Genomic DNA, 18,449 nt, shown 5'->3' with positions numbered 1-18,449 from the left:
CAGATTTTCCTGAAATGTGTTGCTGAGGATACTGGGACTCCAGTGGGGCTTAACCGCAGGGGTGTCCTACAGGAAGAGAGTGTTGAAGAAACTCCTGTGAGAAGAAAGGCCTTGGGTGCCAATCAGAGGAGCACTGATTGGACAGAGATGCTTGACTCCCGTTGCAGGTTCTGAGCAGGGACTATACAGAGGAATTGGTTTTTGACAGTCCTGGTGACAGAGGAAGGTTAAGGCCAGAGGGGCAGTTTAAGTGTGTGGTGGGGACTTGGGGCTGAGAGGGAAGAGGCAGCCGTGTGGCCTCTCACCATCCTTCTGGTCCTGTGTGCTGGGTAAGTTGAGTCTGTTTGCCATTAAGTGCAGTGGAGGGTTTCATCACTTACAGGAAAACCACCCACTTATCTGAAATCTGACCTACTTTGGGGTTGGAGCCAGACAGGGCTCTTGGATCCCTCAGGGACCTTCAGGCTGCAGTTGTCAAAATCGGTGCATTAGCCCCACCACTCCCATCATCCACAGAGGCACTGGGGACTGAGATCGCCCCTCTGGGTGTCTTAGGTGGTGAGGCAGGTTTAACAGGGCCAAACCGTCTGTGATCCTGAGGAGTCAAATGCTCTTCCCTGGGTCCATTATGCTACAGGTGCAGCGCTGCTCCTGCGGTGCCCTACTCCCGGGACTGCAGCCGACTTCTATTCTTGGGGTCGCGTCGCGATGTAGCGGGAAGGGCTCTGTGCCCGGAGGCAGGGCATGGTAGGTCGGGAGAGCCCAGTGTCTTCTGGGAATGATATTTTTTAGGTTCCCTTTGCCTTCCGCCTCCTTTGATTCTCTGCAAGTCATTTAAGCCACATTTTTAAAAGCCACTTTTTAGTTCTGTCAACAATGACGTTTTATTTAGTGGGTGGAATTTCTTGGTCACCAAGAGAAATTTGACAGGTTAGAAAGTTGACAGCTTCTGGGTGGTAGTAGCCTCAAGTCTGGTGGTAAACAAACAGGAAAGAGAAGACAGGGATGAGGGAGAGAGGAGGCGTAAGGAATGGCACTTGGTTAGAGTTCGCAGGCAGCAACAACCAGGGGGCAGAGGGAGGAGGGGTGGAGAACGTGGTCGGAGATGGATCCCAGTCGCTGGCAGATTTTGGAGGGACTGGGGCACAGTTCGTGTATTGACCGGACCGTAGAGCCTGGAAGCTGAGCTACACAGGGATCCAGCTTAGAAACTGCCCAGAGACGGCAAGGCTGTCAGGGTTTTCAGCCTCTGCCCCACAGCCTCTGGCCCTGGGGAGGGTCTTGGCCAGGTCTTCTCCCCAGTTGGGTGCTGAGCTTGCTGTCCAAGAAGCCACAGTCTCTTGAAGGGAATGGTTGCAGTTCTGTGGGCCTTGGGAAGCTCTGTGCTACCTGCTTCCACCCTTTTTACCCTCTCCTCCCTCAGCTTTCAAGTAGAGTCCCGTGTTCTCAGGCCAGGAGAGAGGGTTGAAGGTGGGGCCTCTGACGAGTGGGTTCATGGGCAGCGATGTGCTGTGGAATTGGGATAGCTGAGGTTATGGAGTTCTTTTCACCCGAACACCCCCCTCCCCCCGTGCCCCTGAGCCAGGATTATAGGACACCCTACTGAGATTGTCTTCTGCGTTCGCTGAGGGAGCAGATAGGATGAAAGGGGCAGGTCAGGGGGGGCAGGAGCAGGACAATATGGACAGTCGTCAGGGTCAGCCATGGCGCTGAAGGGACTGGAGCTGGGAGGTGTGGCCGTTCTGAAGGGGACCTGGGCTGGGGGTGGGAGACTTCCCTCAGACCTGAGAGTGGGCTGTGCCAGAGAAAGCCCTGCCTGGAGAAGGCAGAGGAGGGATGGACTGGCCATGGGAAGATTAGCAGGGAAATGCCCGAACCCCACCCCCACCCTCAGCGCAATGGCTCCAGCTCATTTTCCTATAAAAGTTACCTTCATCCTGAGGTCCCACCATAGCCTCAGACCTTAGCTTGGCAGTGAGCGAGCAGCATGGTGTGGGGCCATGATTTTGGTGAGGGGAAGGCGGCCCCACCGCCTCGTCCTCAGGGCTGGGCCTGCAGCTGGAGCTCTCGGGAGGACGGGGCCCTGTGGTCTAAGGGAGAGCCCTGGGTTGGGATGACATGATCGGGGCCTGACTGCGTCCAACTCCCTGTCACTTCCCTTCTCTAGACCTCAGTTTCCTATTTAGTTGAACTGCAGTCAGTCACGAGGGGTCTGAGGTCCCTGTTAGCCCTAGCAGCCCTGCTCTGGCAAGCCCTTCATTCTGCTGGTCTTGTCTGAACTGTACAGCAGCCCTGTGTGCAAATAAGGAGGCACTACTTCCATTTCAAAGGAATGTGGGGAATGGACAGACGCAGAGAAAAGGTTTCCTGCAAAGGTTACGCAGCCAGTTAGCACAGAGCCACCCCGGGGACCCAGGGCTTTGGATGCCATCATCTGGATTCTCCTGCCACCCCTCCGGGGGCCCACCCCAGGCTGCGTGAAGGAGAGGGAGACGGAGGGTCATGGGTCCCACTCTGCCCGCCTCTAGCAGGCTTTGCCCCTTCAGAAACACCGAGTGGGTCCCTAGGCAGTCCGGCCTCCTCCCAGCACTGCCCATCCTGCTACCGCGGGTCTTCTGACTTTCTGGGGACCGACCAGCTCTTGCTATGCAGCGAACTCCTTTCTCTGCCTCCTCCCCCTGCCACAAGGAGTCAGCCACTAGGTGACTCCCTGAGTCTAATCTGAGACCTTCCTTGCACTTTCGGCCTCTGATGTATGTAAACCATCTGCTCCCTCTCCTCCCTCCCTCTCCTCTGGCTCAGGAGGGGGTTTAGACCTACAGGCGGCAGGAAGTGGAACCCCAGCTCTGTTGACTCAGCAACCATATTCCTCCTTAAGCTGATTAGCACTGGAGTGGAAAGGAGGGGAATTCGCTTGTCACTGGAGCTGGCACCTGCACCAGGCTGGGCGTGGTGTGATGGCTGCAGCACCTGGGCCAGGGGATTTCTGCGCCTCTGGCAGGAGAAGGAGCCCTGACAGGCACTGATTGCCTTGAGCAGGCTGCACAGGCAGGACCACTGGAGTACCTGGGCCTGAGTGGCTTTGGGGTGGGTGGGGGGCAGTCTCTGTTCTAAGCCCTGAGGGCAACCCAGGGGCAGACAGTCCTGCCGCAAAGAGCCCCCAGTCTGAGACAAAAATAAGACCCAGGGCAGATTATTCCAGGTGGTTGAAGCCCAGAATACGGGTTCTGCCCGAGGCTGCCCTGAAGTGGGTCTGGGCAGAGGATGCTTCACAAAAGGGAAGAGAACTGGGTTCCAACTGAGGCAGAAGCCGATGGCCTTGGTCTTGGCCTTGCCTGGAAGACACAAAAGAGTCTTGGGGCCGCTCGTCCTCTAAGCCTAAGGGCTCACACACAGGCTGGCAGTACACTCTCCCCTCCCAGTCTTGTGCTTGTCCCTCTTTCTCTCCTGGCATCCACAGGAGATAGAGCCACCCTCTGGCCCTGGCTGCCTGCCCAGCCCAACCCAGTTAGGGAAGGAATACTTTGCAGAGAAAGGTCTGTGTCCCTTGTCTCGGGTCTCCTGCCAACAGATCTGTGACCCTTGCGCAGGTGTCTCTCAGCCCCCGACCCCTCTGCCTTCCACAACACGAGAGAGTCAGAGACAGAAGGAGCCTGGAGTACCTGCATCGCTGTAGGGGGAGGTGGTTGGTGATGATTTATTAGCCAGACAAGAATCAACAAACAAGTTCTAACATCTGTTCTCGCCAAACCAACCCCCAGACAGCAGCAGCATTGGACCAGGGCCCAGACCCAAAGGCTCAGAGGACCAAGGAAGTCAGACTCGGTGCGGAGAGGCCTGGGCAGCGGGCCCTCCTCGCCCACATCCTCAGAGGACACCCAACACTGAGGACTGGGAGGGAGCCGGTGAGTGTGTCCCCAAAAGGAAGTGGGTTCCACATTTGCTCCTCTGACTCCGGGCTTCTTTGTGGGAGGCCCAGACCTGTCAGGATAACAGGGCTACGCCAGGGTCTGGAGGAAGGGAACCAGCACCCAGGACCCAGTGCGGTGGAACCCAGGAAAGCCACCAGACTTCCTGTCTTAGGGAATTTCTGACATTTCCTGTGAAGACAGTGGAGGGGGGGTCAGGAACATAGCACTAAACGAGGGGCTTAGGAGGCCTGGGTCCTAGTCCTTGACCTCAGCCAAGTCATCCCACTGGCTTTGTTTCCTTATCTGCACAGCAAGGGAGTTGGACTTGATCAATAAGGGCAAAAAAATAAAAATAAAAATAAAAATAAATGCTGCTCCTCTTCTTTCCCTCACCCATAGCAGACATCACTAATCAATCACGGCGCTCTTTTCTGCTGAGTTCAGATATGACCTTAACATCCTTTCCAAGGCAGCGCCTTAGAGCCTTAGGCGGCAAGGACCAATGGACTGGAGTTGGGATACAAGGTGACACATTTTTGCCGTCTTTGCAATAGGTGACAGCTGAGGTCCTTTCCCGCTTGGATCGATCACCTTGTTCCATCCACATTTCCTTAGGAAGGCACCTGGGTGCGTGTGAAGTTCTCTGGACCTGCTGTTCCAGGTTAGCCTCCCTCCGCTCAGACACTGGCTCCTGAGGAGGCCCTAGGGAGGGCCACGTCTTTCCTCTGTCCTGGAACTCCTGTCTAGGTTGTGAGGGAGGCTGTGTCCCCAGAGAGGCAGGGGCTGGCGGGGCACGGGAGGGCCTTGTCCAGCCACAGAGTTCTCGGAATGCAGTTGCTGGCCACCTGGATTCTGGAGAGAGGACAGTCTTAGGGCACACCCTCGACCCTCTGCCTTTTAGGCCTAACTGCAGCCTCACAGGCCAAGACATCTGGTCTCAACAGACACTGGCCTGCACAGAGGAGGGCTAAGTCCCTCTCGTTCATTCAACAAACATGTCCTGAGCACCTGCTCTGCCAGGCACTGTGCTGGGTGCTCTGGAAACAGAGATGAGTAAGTGCCAGCCCTGCCCTCAGGGAACTCACTCTGCCGGGCAAGGGGAAGCCAGTGTCCGGCGGCTCAGTGGCGTGGCAGGTGTGTATAAAACACAGTGGACCCTCTGTGGTCAGGTCAGGGAAGTCCTTCCAGAGGAGAAGGGCAAGCTGGTCTTGTAGGATGAGTAGGATGCTCCCACGCCTCAGGAGGGTGTACTTGCCGGAAGTTGGTACGGGCAGAGGGGCTGGCGTGTGCCAACCCCAGGAGGCTTGAAACCACTTGGCTACTTGGAGAAACATGACCAGTTCTGGGAGGGAGGGCGATAAAGCTGAGGAGGGGGCACCCTCCCTCTGAGTATGGAGGGCCGCATGGGCCAGGAAGCCGTTTTAGAAAGACCCTTCTGGCTTCCTTGGGGTACAGTGGCTCAGAAGTGGCAAGACTGGTGGTTAGAGACCAGCTAAGAAGCTCTTGGAAAAGTCCTGACGAGAGAAATGGGGCTTGAAACTGGGGAAAGGAAAAATATATTTGGGAGCAGACCCAGCAGAAACCAGTGACTTATAGGGGATGGGGGTGAAAAGGGAAGATGTAGAAGGAGCCCTAGGATTCTGATTTGGGTGGTTGGGTGGCTGGAAGGTTATTGATCCTGATAGGGCACCTGGCAGGGAGCAATCGGGGAAAAGGCTGGGGCAGTGCTGGCTGTGCTGAGTTCGAGAGGCCATGGGACACTGGGGAGTTGAGCAGAAGCCTGAAGAGAAGTTTGGATAGAGACAGGGACTGGTGACATCAGCTCCAGGATGGCAGCAGGTGGCAGGGGTGTGGGTGAGTGTGAACAGATGAGGGCTGGGGGGAGCCTGGGGCACCAGCAGGGAGAGAGAGTGGGAAAGGGCCTGAGGTGGGGAGGCAGCGGGAGAGGGTGGGAGCAGCCCATGACATACTGACTTGAACTGACCAGTGAGAAGACTGGGGAGGTGGAGGGATGGAGAAGGGAGAGGGGAGTGTGCACTGGGGGTGGGGTGGAGGGCATGTGCTCATCTGAGACGGCACAAGTCTCTTCTTCAGGATGGGCGGTTGATAACGGCTGGGGGAGCGAGCCCAAGTTCAGACTGGGAAGGAGAGGATGGGTGGGGCACAGGTTGGGGTCAGTCTCAGGTGGGTTTAAGAAGACAGGCGGGTGAGATGGACACCAACCAAAACACAGGCTCTGTGTGGAAGGCCTTCGGGGGCTTGCTGGGGCCTCTGTTTTCTCTTTGAATTAGGAAGGGATGAACTGCTGAGAGGTGGAAGCGGGTGGGGACTTGGCAAAGGGTCCCAGTGACTCTAGGAAGAGGAGTGGGAGCAATTGCTGGGCCTGCAAAAGGAGTGCTGGCAGCCTGGACTCTGTCCTCCCCAGACCGCTGACCTTCACCCTGACCCAGGCATCCAATCTGAACCCTTCCCAAACCAGCTTTCAGGAAGTCCTTCCTGTGATCTAGCTATTCCCTGCTCCCCCATTTACCTGTCTTCCTGGGAGAGGCCTGGACCGGCACTTCCGGAGGACGGGGTGCCAGAGGATGCACGATGGGCCCTCACCCCCTGATGGCACCTCCATCTCCACCTCCACCTCGGCATAAATGTTGCTGGGGGCTTCCCCAGGGCTGCCCCGGCCCATAGCATAGAAGGCTATGGGTTCATCCGGCTCGTGGTAGATGGGGTTGGAGGGCTTGGCGGGCAGGGTCCGGCAGAGTCTTGGCGCTGGGCTTGCGTAGGCTTCGGAGGACAGCAGAGGTTTGGCGGGGACGGGAGGCTTGGGTCTAGGCGGCTGGGAGGGCTAGGAGAGAGTGACGCCAGGGAGGAGAGTGGGTCAGAGCAACCAGGTAGGGTCGCGGCAGGAGCCCAGCCAGAGCTCTGCCCTCTGCAGACCCCCCTCCTCCCAGTGGCCCCACTCCTCACTGGCCATGCCTCCTTTTTGTCTCCTGGGTCCTCACCTCCCTCTGCCCCGCCTCCTCCCAGTTCCTCCAGCCCAATACCTCCTTTGGCTCGCTGCCCCCCTCTTTCTGCGTGAGGGCTCTGGGCTTCTCCTTTTTGAGGACTGGGCTATACTGGGAGTGTGGGTCCTGGCTTTTGCTTCCAGCGTCTGCTTCTTCAGTCCTTAGGGAAAGTCCTGCTGGCTCAGGAGTCTGCAGGGAAAGGAGGCTTGAGGGACTTGGTTGAGCAGGGACAGTGGGTGGGACGGACAGGTGATCCAGGAGGACAAAATAAACCAGTCGAGGTAGAGGATGGGGCGAGGGGCACAGAAATTCGGCCTGCCCTGGGTTCCCTGGGTGAGGAAGCGGGCACAAGGATGGCAAGGAGACCGGGGGGCGGGGAGGTAGCTCTAGTCACGGCAACCTCTAGCATTAAACTTAATTTCACCTGCAGCACAGGACCAGGCTGGTCTTCGTTTGTGCCTGTGGTTGTAAACATGCAACAAGCCTGGAGAAGTCTTTAGCCTAACATTTTTTTGGCATGATAGATCTCCAAGACTGCTGTGCCTACATTTATTTCTGCAGGTGCCAGAGGAATACTTTATGGAGAGATCAGCCAGATGTTTTAGGGCCGAGAGACCGCCTCGGAGGGGACGAGCCCTACAGTGAGACGCTTCCCTCCCTCAATAGGTGTGCTTTTAGTTCGGCAGTTAGCCCTGGGGTCATGGCTGCCCCCAGGTGGCGCAGGCCATAGGCTTTCCTTGTGCTCCTGCAATCCGCCAAGTGCACGTTCCATCTGGAGGTGTACAGGCGCGGCAGGCTTCATGGATCCAAATCGGAATTCTTATTCCCTGCCCCCTCCTCCTCCTCCTCTCTCAGCATTCCCTTTATGAATAAAAAAGTAACACCTCCCCCCCCACCCCCGCCATAGCAGTATCTTAGGAGTCAACCTTGACCCCTCCCTGCCCACATCGGATGGAACACAGCCCTGCTCCTTCCACTGCCTAAATATTTTTACATCTGCACACTTCTCTCCCTGCCCACAGCCACCACACACAGTCCAGGCCTCTTAAATCCTCCCCTGTGTTATCTTGCCCTTTCAGCCCACTCTCCACTCTACGTGCGTGAGCCTGCAGAAACTCTCCTAGCAATCCTTCGGTGGCTGCCCCTTGCTCCATGATAAAGTCCAAACTCCAAAGAGCTTGAGTGACAAGACCCTTTGAGACCCCATCATAGAGGCTGGTCTCCAACAGTTCTGCCTTCAGCTCTGTCAGTTCCAGCTGGTTCCCCTCACCTCCAGACTTCCCTACACCCCGTTCTCACTGCTCCAGATCTTCCGGTCTCCCCTATTCCTCACAAAAGTCTACAAGAGTTGCCTATAAGGCATAGTTCCCACTTTTAACAAAATATTTTTATTGATATTTAGAAAGAGAGAGAGAAACATCAATGTGAGAGCAAAACATCGATTGGCTGCCTCCTGCACACCCCCTACAAGGGATCGAGCCTGAAACCCAGTCATGTGCCCTGACCAGGAATTGAACCAGCAACCTTGCAGAGCATGAAATGACACCCAATCAACTGAGCACACCAGCCAGAGCGACCCCACTATTTGAGCTGATTCCAATCAAGCTCCAAGAAACCATTCTTGCCCAGGTCCCCAGTGAGTTCTTGGCTAAATTCAATGGTCAGTTCTGGACCCCTAGGCACTTGCTCTTCCATGACTTGCTTTTTTTTTTTTTTTTTTGCTTGGCTTCCAGACCATCACACTCCTGGTTTTCTCCTCTCTCTCTCTCTCTCTCTCTCTCTCTCTCTCTCTCTCTCTCTGCTCCTTCTCAATGTTCTTTGTAGGTTCTCCCTCATTTTTGCAAACTCTAAATGCTGAAGACGTGGTAGTCCTTTCTTTTCCATCTACACTCACTCCTGGGTGAGATTTCACCCCTCCCGAAGGCTTTAGAATCAACCCAGCTACATGCTGATGACTCTAAATATTTATTTCCAGTCCAGACCTCTCTCTCAGACTCCAGACCCGTGTATTCCAACTGCCCACTTGCCATCTCCACGTGGACATCGAATGGCCATTTCAAGCTATACACGTCAAAACTGACCTCCTGATCTCCACTGCCCCCAGACTTGCCCCTCCATAGCTTCCTCCTCTTGTGGCAGGGTAGGAAGAAGCTGGGGAAATTCCTTGATAAGTGGAATAAGGGAAACCGAGACAAAATAATTAAACAAGGCCAAACACTTTGAGCAATTCACAGCCAGCTAATGAAGCAGAAGGTTTTATCTTCCCTAACCAAGGACACTTAGGAGCAAATGGTTTACACACTCCAGACTGTCCTGGGGCCGACCAGCCTCGGTCTGGTCCCTCTTCAATAATGTTCGTTAAAAGTGAAACTAACCCCCGACCCTTCTATCTGCACATTCTGATGAATCAATATATTGAAGGACACACCTGAAAAGCTAATGAACATTCTACTGAGACCCTCTCCTAAGACCTCCCCTAGGATTCCACTGGGCCAACGAAAGAAACAAGCCTCAAGACAAAGGGCTCACAGTGCTCAGCTAGTTTGGGTCAGTGGACAGAGCATTGGCCCACAGACTGAAGGGTCCTGGGTTCGATTCCAGTCAAGGGCACATATCTCGGTTGCAGGCTCGATCCCCTGCTGCATGTGGGAGGCAACTAATCAATGTGTCTCTCTCACAACCATGTTTCTGTCTCTCCTCCCTTTCACTCTCTAAAAACTATTGAAAAAATGTCCTCAGCTGAGGATCAACAACAACAAAAAATCACAAAGGGCTCACAGTGGATTCCTGTTAGAGCATGCCTACAGCTTGTGTTCGTTGTCTCTCCTCTCACTAGAATGCAGGCTCCATGAAGGCAGAGGTATTCGGTCAGTTTTGTTTACTGTTACTTTCCCAGACCAATGCCTGGCACAGAGTGGTCCCTCAGAACTGCCTGAACTTCCTCAGGGAGGTAATTCCTGACTCAGCTCTCCTCTCTCACCACACCCTCACACTTGTTTCCCATTATTTGTCTCTTTGCTGCTGGTTAGTAAGCTTTGTGGGTTTGGAACCCGTCTGTCTGTCCATGGTTCTATTTCCAGAGCCTGCAGCACCTGGGACATGCTGGGTATTCAGTAAATATCTTTTTCCCCCTCAAATATGTTTTCATTGATTTTTAGAAAAAGAAGAAGGGAGAGGGATGGAGAGATAGAAACATTGATGAGAGAGAAACATTATCAATTGTCTGCCTCCTGCATGCCCCCTACTAGGGATCAAGCCTGCAACCCGGGCATGTGCCCCTGACATCTTGGTTCCTGGGTCGATGCTCAACCACTGAGCTACACCAGCCAGGCAATAAATATCTTTTAATTAAAAACAAAACAAAAACGCAAAACAAATGGCCTGCCTGACCGGGTGGCTCAGTTGGATGGAGCATCATCTGGGGCACCAGGGTTTCGGGTTGATCCCCGGTCGGGGCACATACAGGAATCAAACAGTGGACGCATGAATGGGTGGCACAACAAATCGGTATTTCTCTCTCTCTCTCAAATTAATAAATTAAAACAACAACAAAACAAAATAAAACCCACAAATGCCCCAGGTGCCTGACTGGGGCCTCTCAGAAGGCCCTGTCTCTGGCTGGGCTGGTCTCTCAAGGATTCCCGCCCAGCAGGCACCTTCTCCACGGAGAGGCGGAGGCGGGCAGGAGCGGGGCTGGGCAGTCCTCCCGCAGGTGTCCCGGGCTCTGTGAGAAGGGGCGCTGGTCAGGTGAGGGTGAGGGTCAGGGCGGAAGGGGGGGTCAGGGGGAGGGTGGAGGTCAGGTACCTGGCGGGCGAGGGGCTGGCTGAGCGTCTCCCCGTAGGGGCTGAGCGGGGACCCCGAGTAGTGGCGCAGCAGGTCCTGCAGCCGCGCGTGGGCGCTGTCCTCGCCCAGCACCACGTGGCGGCCGTCCCGGAGCTGGGCCAGCAGGAAGTGGCGGCAGCAAGTGCGGCTCCTGGGGGGCCCAATGGGGATCAGGCCTGCGCCCCAACACCCCCAACCCTCCCCGCCCCGCGCCACGGTGTCCCCCGCAGCAGTGGGATGGGGAGGAGCTGCCGGAGGGGCTCACCCCGCCCCGCCCCTCGGAGCAGCCCGGTCAGCCCGAAGCCCGCTTCCTGGTCGCGGCCCCGCCCTCACCTGTAGGTCAGCACAAAGGTCACGGCGCTTTCGCTGAACCGCACCAGGTAGCATCCCTGCGGCTTGGTCTCCAGCAGCCGTTCGGCCTCTCTGTGGTGACGGAGGAGAAGAGAGAACGGGGCTCTGACCCTTCCAGCCTTGACCCCTGTTTCCCGGGCTCTCACGGGGGACCCCACCCCAAACCAGGTGAACTGAAGTGGCTGGAGAGGGTGGGGATGGGAGGGAGAGGATGTGGGCACTGCTTTTCCGCCGCAGGGCCTGGGCGTGGACGGGACCAGAGGTCCCACCCAGGACGACTCCCAGCCCTGCATCCTCCCGGCCCCATCCTGGAAGGGCAGCTGGCTGTGGGCTGGCGGGGGCGTAGGGGAGGGGAGGGGGGGGAGCGGGGAGTGAGGTGGTGGCGGCTCTGGGGGTGGTGTTGCGGCCGCACCAACAGGGATGGAATAGACTTCTAGATGTCAAAAGTCAAGCTGACAGAAGTGAAGCAGAAATGGAGGAGGAGGTAGGAACTGCAAGGGAGGCAAGAAAGAGGAGCGGGCTGGGTGAGCTGGAGGTAAAGATGGCGGGAGAGAGCCTGAGAGGCAGGTGGAAACCATGAGGATTAGAGGCCTTAGATACAGGAGGACAATTGAGTCTGTGGTAGAGAGGGGAGACTGAGGCACAGAGGGGGGTGGACGGGAGCCTCTCCAACCATCTCCTCCAGGAGAGATGCCTTGGGGAGTGGCCTGGGAGCCTCCAGGCGTCATGGCCTGGACTTGGAGCCCAATCGACGCCCGACTGGCTGCGGACCAGGCCTTGCCCCTGCCCCTCTCTGGGCCTGTTTCCTCCTGGTGACTCACCTCCGAGTGATGAAGCCGTGGAACCAAGGAGGGGCTGCCCCGTGCTGCAGGAGCCCACGGGCCTGGGTCTTCCGGAACCAAGCCCGGGTCTCGGCCTGCAGGGACTGGCCTCCTTCCTTAGGCACCTCCTCAGCCTTCCCAGTGTCCTCTTGACTGGAGGCAGCCCCCAGGGCCTGGGGAGAGGCCTGGTTAGGGTTCAAGGAGGGAAAGTCGCCATGATTCGTGGGCCCTCTCCTGACTCCAGGCCAGCGGCCACCTTCTCATTCTTACCCCAGACCCTCCTGGGCATGGGGGGAGCTCCCAGCCCCCACCCCAGTTGCCTATTTTAAGTCTAATTGCCCAGAAAGTCCTTCCCAAAGTGTAACTTAAATCCCGTCTTCAGCTCCCCCGCTGTCTGGTTTCAGGGATATTTCTTTCTACTTCCCTCTTGGCCTTGAAGCCAGTAGCAGTAAGCTGTTAAATTGTGCCTAAATGGGGGTGAAGTCTTCCAGACGGGCAGAAAGTCATGCCCTGGCCTGAAGGATGAAGACAGTGATGCCGGAGGTCACCCCAGAGGCCAGAATGAGGGAGAGCTCACCCTAGAGGAGGAGGGACTGCGTGGGTTGGCAGGGAGGACCTTCTAACCACTGGGCAGGCTGGAGGGACTGAGATGGGGATGTGCCAGGCGAGTAAGAGCCGCGGGGAAAGGTGCCGACGCCTGCTTCCAGGACCCGATACCCTCACTGTACCTTGGTCGCCTGGGGACTCAGCTGAGCTTCCCAGGGACCGAGGAGCAGTTCAGCATACGAAGGAGGGACTTCCCACCTCCTTTTCCTCTGTGCCCTTGCCCTGTAGGCAGCCCCAGACCGCTCCTGCTTTCTCCCGTTGGCCTTTGTCCGTCTGTGTGTCCGCACCCAGGGCAGGCTTGGAGCAGATGAAGGAGCTGCACCCCAGGTTCCCACTCACCGCAGCGTGGACATCTGGGGCTCTGGGGCTGAACGGGGCCTCTCCAGCTTGCAGGGCCTGGAGTCTGGTGTCCTGAAGCAAGCCCTGGCAGCTTTTTCGAGTGAAGTCCAAGGGCTGGAAGGTGGTGAAGGTTGGAGGGGGGGTGTTGTGACTTCCTGTTGGCACAAAGAGGACGGGGGGGGGGGGCTCTCAGTGAGGGACTGCATCTCTCTGCTGCCCACCCTCCCCCAGGCTGAGAGGTGCCTCTGACCAGGGACCTGGAGGACAGGGGCAGTCACGACAGCAGGAGAAATGCAGGTAGGACAGTGGGGGGAGACGGGGGAGTTTATCAGGGAAGAGGAGTATGGAGCCAATGGGGCGAAGAGGGGCTGAGGCAGCAGAGGGGCTTGTTGGGGGCAACTGGGCACCAGGAAAGAAGGTGGATGTCAGCTCGTCGTCTGGTGGCCTGGAAGTCAGTCCCACAATCAGGGAGCTGAGGCAGATCTCTTTATTTTAAAAAATATCTTTTTTTAATTGATTTTAGAGAGGGAGAGAGAGGGAGAAACATCAAAGGTGAGAGAGAATCATCGATTGGCTGTCTCATGAAGGTCCCCTCCAGGGATCGAGCCAGCAACCTGGGCATGTGCCCTGACTGGGAATTGAACTGTGACCTCCTGGTTCATAGGTCGATGCTCAACCACTGAGCCATGCTGGCCGGGCTAGGCAGATCTCTTTAGTGCAGCCCCTCTTTCTGGCCTAGGGCCCCCCGGCTTCCCCCATCCCTCCTCCCTCCTCCCTAAGAAGCACACAGCAGACCCTGTCACCTTTGTTCTCAGGGCTGAGGGGACCTGCAGTCCCAGAGAAGGAGAAGGGGTGGTGGCTCTGGCTTGCGGTAGGGTTCTGGCCCAGGGGTCTCCTTGTCCCCTCCCACCCACATTCTTAAACATCACACTTACCTTGGGGGCTTATCTGGGCCAGGGGGAGCTCCATGGGGGCAGCCTGAGGAGCCCAGGAGCCGGGTGTGTGCCTGTGCTCTCAAAACGTGTGCACACTCAGCAACTCTTCTCTCCCCCTGCCCCCTGGGCAGGAAATGTCGCTCTACCCACAACCCTAGCCCTAGCAGAGCACCCACGTCATGGAAAGCCATAAGACGGTCGTCCCTCCCCCGGAAGCCAGGCAGCTGAAGGTGGTGGTGGTGCGGTGGTGGGTGTTTGTGTCAGTCGCTCTGTGTCTGGGTGTTAGGAAGTCCATTCTGCTATCTGACCTCGACCCCCCCCCACCCCCCCCCGATTCTTTCTTTACTCCCTCACTCCAGACTGGGACTTCCTTTTCTCTCTCTCTGTCTCCATCTCAGCTTCTGCTCTGAGCAGTGGCAGTGGGGATATCAACCTTAGGGAGATAAGCCCTAAAAGGTGCTCAGGCTTCGGATTCCCTGGAGATTTATACTCAGGATTATGTTCTTGGGACACCTGAGGAGGGGAGCAGGCAGGGCTGCAACAGGAAGGACGTAGGTCAGACCTCTGGAAGGACATTTTGAGGTCATACGAAATCTGTGAGACAAAGGGTAGGGAGGAGGGGGCCTGGCTTCATCCTCCAACAGATACAGAAGTGGTTAGGGCAAACCAGGCAATCCTGGAGGAAGGAGGGAGAATTCCCTCCAATTATTAGTAACACTGTTAGCAGTTGTTAACGACTTCAATGCTGATGTCTCGCAGTGGGCTGTGTCTCCTGCTGTCCTAGAGGACCAATCCCATTCTCTCTCATTTGACCCCTCACAAATGAGAAGGGGACTGGGAACATGATCCCCATTTTCCAGGAGGGAAAACTGGAGCTCAGAGAAGTGCCTTCGCCAGGGTTTTCAGTGTCTCACAAGGTGGTGACAGAGTTGGAGCAGGATCTAGATCTCTTACTGATCTCACCGTGATTTAGGCCAACGGTCCTTGACTACGTGCCAGGCACTGTTCTTGGTGCAAAGAACCCAGAGAGAAAAAGGATTTTGTTTCAAGATATCAGGTGGCAAAAAAAAAAAAGATATCAGGTGGCGTGATGCTGTATATAGAAAACCCTAAAGACTCCACCAAAAAAACTGTTAGAAACAATAAACAAATACAGTAAATTTACAGGATATAAAATTAATGTATAAAAATCCACTGCTTTCCTATATACTAACAAGTTTCTGAAACTTCAGAAAATGAAATGAAATAAAGAATTCCTTTTGCAATTGCAACCAAAAGAGAAACAGAGGATGTGAAGGACCTATATACTGAAAACTACAAAAGCATTACTAAAAGAGATTGAAAAAGACAATGAAATTGAAAGCTATTCCATGTTCATGGATTGGAAGAATCAACATAATTAAAATGGCCAGCCCCACCAGTATGGCTCAGTGGTTGAGTGTTGACCCATGAACCAGGAGGTCAGGATTTGATTCCTGGTCAGAGCACATGTCCAGGTTGCAAGCTCCATTCCCAGTAGGGGACATGTAGGAGACGGTCAATCTATGATTTTCTCTCATCATTGACGTTTCTCTCTCTCTCTCTCTCTCTCTCTCTCTCTCTCTCTCTCTCTCTCCCCTCTCCCTCCCTTCCTCTCTCTGAAATCAATAAAAACATATTTAAAAAAATAAATATTATGGCCATATTACCCAAAGAAATATACAGATTTAATACAATCATCAAAATCCCAATGTCATTTTTGTTGTTGTTGTTAATCCTCACCCAAGGACATTTTCCCATGGATTTTTTAGGGAGAGTGGAAGAGAGGGAAAGACAGAGAGAAACATCTATATGAGAGAAACACATCAATTGGTTGCCTCCTGCACACGCCCTGACCAAGGCCCGGGCCAGGGAAGAGCCTGCAACCAAGGTACCGATATGTGCCCTTGACCGGAATCAAACCCGGACCCTTTGGTCTACAGGCTGACGCTCTACCCACTGAGCAAAACTGGTTAGGGACCAATGTAATTTTTTAAATAAATAGAATAAAAAATCGTCAGATTTGTATGGAACCACAAAAGACCCTGAATAGCCAAAACAATTCTGGGGAAAAAAGAATGAAGCTATAACACAATCTGATTTCAAAATATACTACACAGTTATGATAATCAAAACAGCAAGGCATTGGCAAAAGAACAGACACAGAGACCAATGGAACAGAATTGAGAGCCCAGAAATAAAACTACATTATATGGGCAGATAATTTTCAGCAAAGTAGCCAAAAGCACACAATGGTGTAAGGAAAGCCTCTTCAATAAATGGTGCTGGGAAAACTGGAAAGCCACATGCAAAAGAATGAAACTAGATTATAGTTTGTCCTCTTGTACAAACATTAATTCAAAATGGATCAAAAACCTAAATATACGATCTGAAACAGTAAAGCACATAGAAGAAAACATAGGTCCTAAACTTATGGACCTTGGTCATAGAGGGCCCATGGAGGGCTGCAGTCCGCGGTCCGGGTGCCTTTGAGCCGAGCGGGCCCTGCGTGCCTCCAGGGCAGAGCCCACGTCTTGCTCGCCTTTGAGACCCTGTCGCCCACTGCATACCTCCTGTGAGCAGGTGCTCAGCACATCATGAGGTGCTAGAGGTGGTTGGCGCTGGGGCCAGGCAATCGCACAAGCCAGCATCCCTGCCCACAGGACTCATGCCCGCCCCTCTCCAGAGCTCAGTGCGGACACCGGGACATCGCCGGCAAGGCCATGGCCAGCCCCGCTGCCCTGCTGCTCAGCGCGGTGATGCTGATGGCCTCCTGGGCTGCTGGACCACGCCAGGCGGAGTGAGGCTGCCTGGATATCTGGATCACCCCAACTCAGGGGTATCTGCCCCTCTCCAAAGCCAGGAGAGGCAGCCGCCTTCCCCGGGATCTTGGCTGACTGAGTAGATATTCCAGCCCCAGCGTCGATATGCCCTTCGTTCGGCTCCTGGGAAGGCAGGACATCTGAAGAGTTTGGCCTCTCGGACTGAGCAGGCCAGGAGCTTCTCCTCCCGCCGTCATCACTCCCACCACAGAGGAGAGAGAAGAGGCGGGGGCCCCTGGTGAGCCAGTGGTGCCAATGGGCAGAAGGGAGGTACTCCCAGGATAAAGACGTGGACAAAAGAGGAGCGCTTAGTCAGGGCACAGGACATTCCTCCCTGCCCTCTCCCCCCTTCCCCCACCCCAGAGGCTGCAACTCTCAATCACCAGGTTGTTCTCAAATCAAACGTCAGACAGAGAAAGGATGGGAGGCTGGAGAGGCCGTGAGGAGAGAAGAGCAGACGGAGGGGGTGTGGGAGAGACAGAGGCAGGGAGACGGAAGGTTAGACCCCTTTACGCAGCTGCAGTGGGAGCTCAGAGGCCCCCTCAGGGCTTCTCACCCACCTGCCCTTTTGCTCTCTTGGGTGCGCCCCACCCCCACTGGTGAGCACCGGCCTGGAGACCTTGTGTTGGGGGCGGGGCACATCCGGAGGGGGCAGAGGGTCACTCAGGTTCCCTCCCTCTCAGGCTGTGCCGGGCTGGTCCTGATGCATGATTTCACAGGACAGGGGACTAGGCAGAGGTGCAGGGGGAGAGGGAAGGTGGCAGCAGGGAAGAAGTTCTGAGAAGGTGGAGAAAGATTCTGAGCTGAGGACTCTCTCTCTCTCTGGGAGGCAGAGAAGGAGAGAGTGGACAGCAGGGCAGAGGTTGACAGCTGAGTCAGGCAGGGAGCAGTGCGATGGAAGCGAGGGGCCGCCAGGGTCCACCTCTCAGAATGGCAGGCAGGGTGGGCTCAGTGTTGCCAAAGCAGGAAGGATGAAGGTGGGACTGCAGACAGACGGCTGGAGGAGGGGGGTGGAGGGAGGCCGGGGGCAGAGGAGGCGGGGTGGCCGATTTGGAAACAATCACACCAGGGAGAGACCTGCATTCGGGAAGGCCACGGGCTGAAATCTGATAAGGGGCAGCAAGTGCTTTGTAAGCTGCAGAGCACGTAGAAGTGATTGTCATTGTTGTCTAATTGTGAGAGCCTGTAACTAGACGCTGCAGGAGCCCATTCGGTGCCAGGGAGAGAAGGCCAGGCAGGTGACAAATACTATGCGGGCCATTGTTGGCCTTTGCACGGACCGACACAGAAGAACATCTAGAAGTGTAAATGCCCATCTGGGAGGTGGGGCTGCGGGTGATTTATATCTTATTTCTGCTTATCTGTATCTTCTCTTTATGATTTTAAAAGCACATACATTATTTATAGAGTGAAAAACACGCAGTTTGCTTTCAAAAGGAGCCTCCCTGTGCGGGTGGTGGAGGGTGCGGGGGAGGGGGCTGAGGTCGGAGCCTGCAGCCTGGCCCTGCCCTCTCTCTACCTGGTTGGGTACCACGGAGTCTGACCCACATGCATTGTCCAAGAATGTCTTTCCTCCACGTTCTGGGCTGAGCCAGAGTGGGTTGTTGTGAACTTGGGATGGGCAAGCATGTTTTGTGTCTGGGGAAATAAAAACAGGCAGGAGATAGAGAAAAGCAGACACTTCTCAGAGATTTCCTGGCAACTCTGCCTGCCCCCCACGCCCCGCCCCAAAACAGCCCTTTGCTTGCAGTGTCTTTGGGGCCATAAAAAGTGAGGGCACCCTCCCCTCCCGACCCCCCAGGATCAGCCTCCACCTCTAGTG

At 55.4% G+C, this 18,449-nt stretch overlaps 1 protein-coding gene across 1 annotated transcript; it reads right to left on the bottom strand.

The window, feature by feature from the left end:
• Window positions 1-4,468: 4,468 nt before the first annotated feature.
• Window positions 4,469-13,897, bottom strand: SH2D2A (SH2 domain containing 2A). The gene is made up of 8 exons (XM_059673268.1): window positions 13,788-13,897; window positions 12,853-13,007; window positions 11,908-12,092; window positions 11,069-11,158; window positions 10,718-10,886; window positions 6,953-7,102; window positions 6,442-6,753; window positions 4,469-4,763 (listed from the first exon to the last, which is right to left on the bottom strand). Exons 1-8 carry the CDS (start codon window positions 13,819-13,821, stop codon window positions 4,614-4,616), a joined length of 1,245 nt encoding a protein of 414 aa, XP_059529251.1. The 5' UTR covers window positions 13,822-13,897; the 3' UTR covers window positions 4,469-4,613.
• Between the last annotated feature and the right edge of the window lie 4,552 nt (window positions 13,898-18,449).

This window comes from Myotis daubentonii, chromosome 18, assembly GCF_963259705.1.
Source record: "Myotis daubentonii chromosome 18, mMyoDau2.1, whole genome shotgun sequence".
NCBI lineage: Eukaryota > Metazoa > Chordata > Mammalia > Chiroptera > Vespertilionidae > Myotis > Myotis daubentonii.
This window is presented reverse-complemented; position numbering and strand designations above follow the sequence as displayed.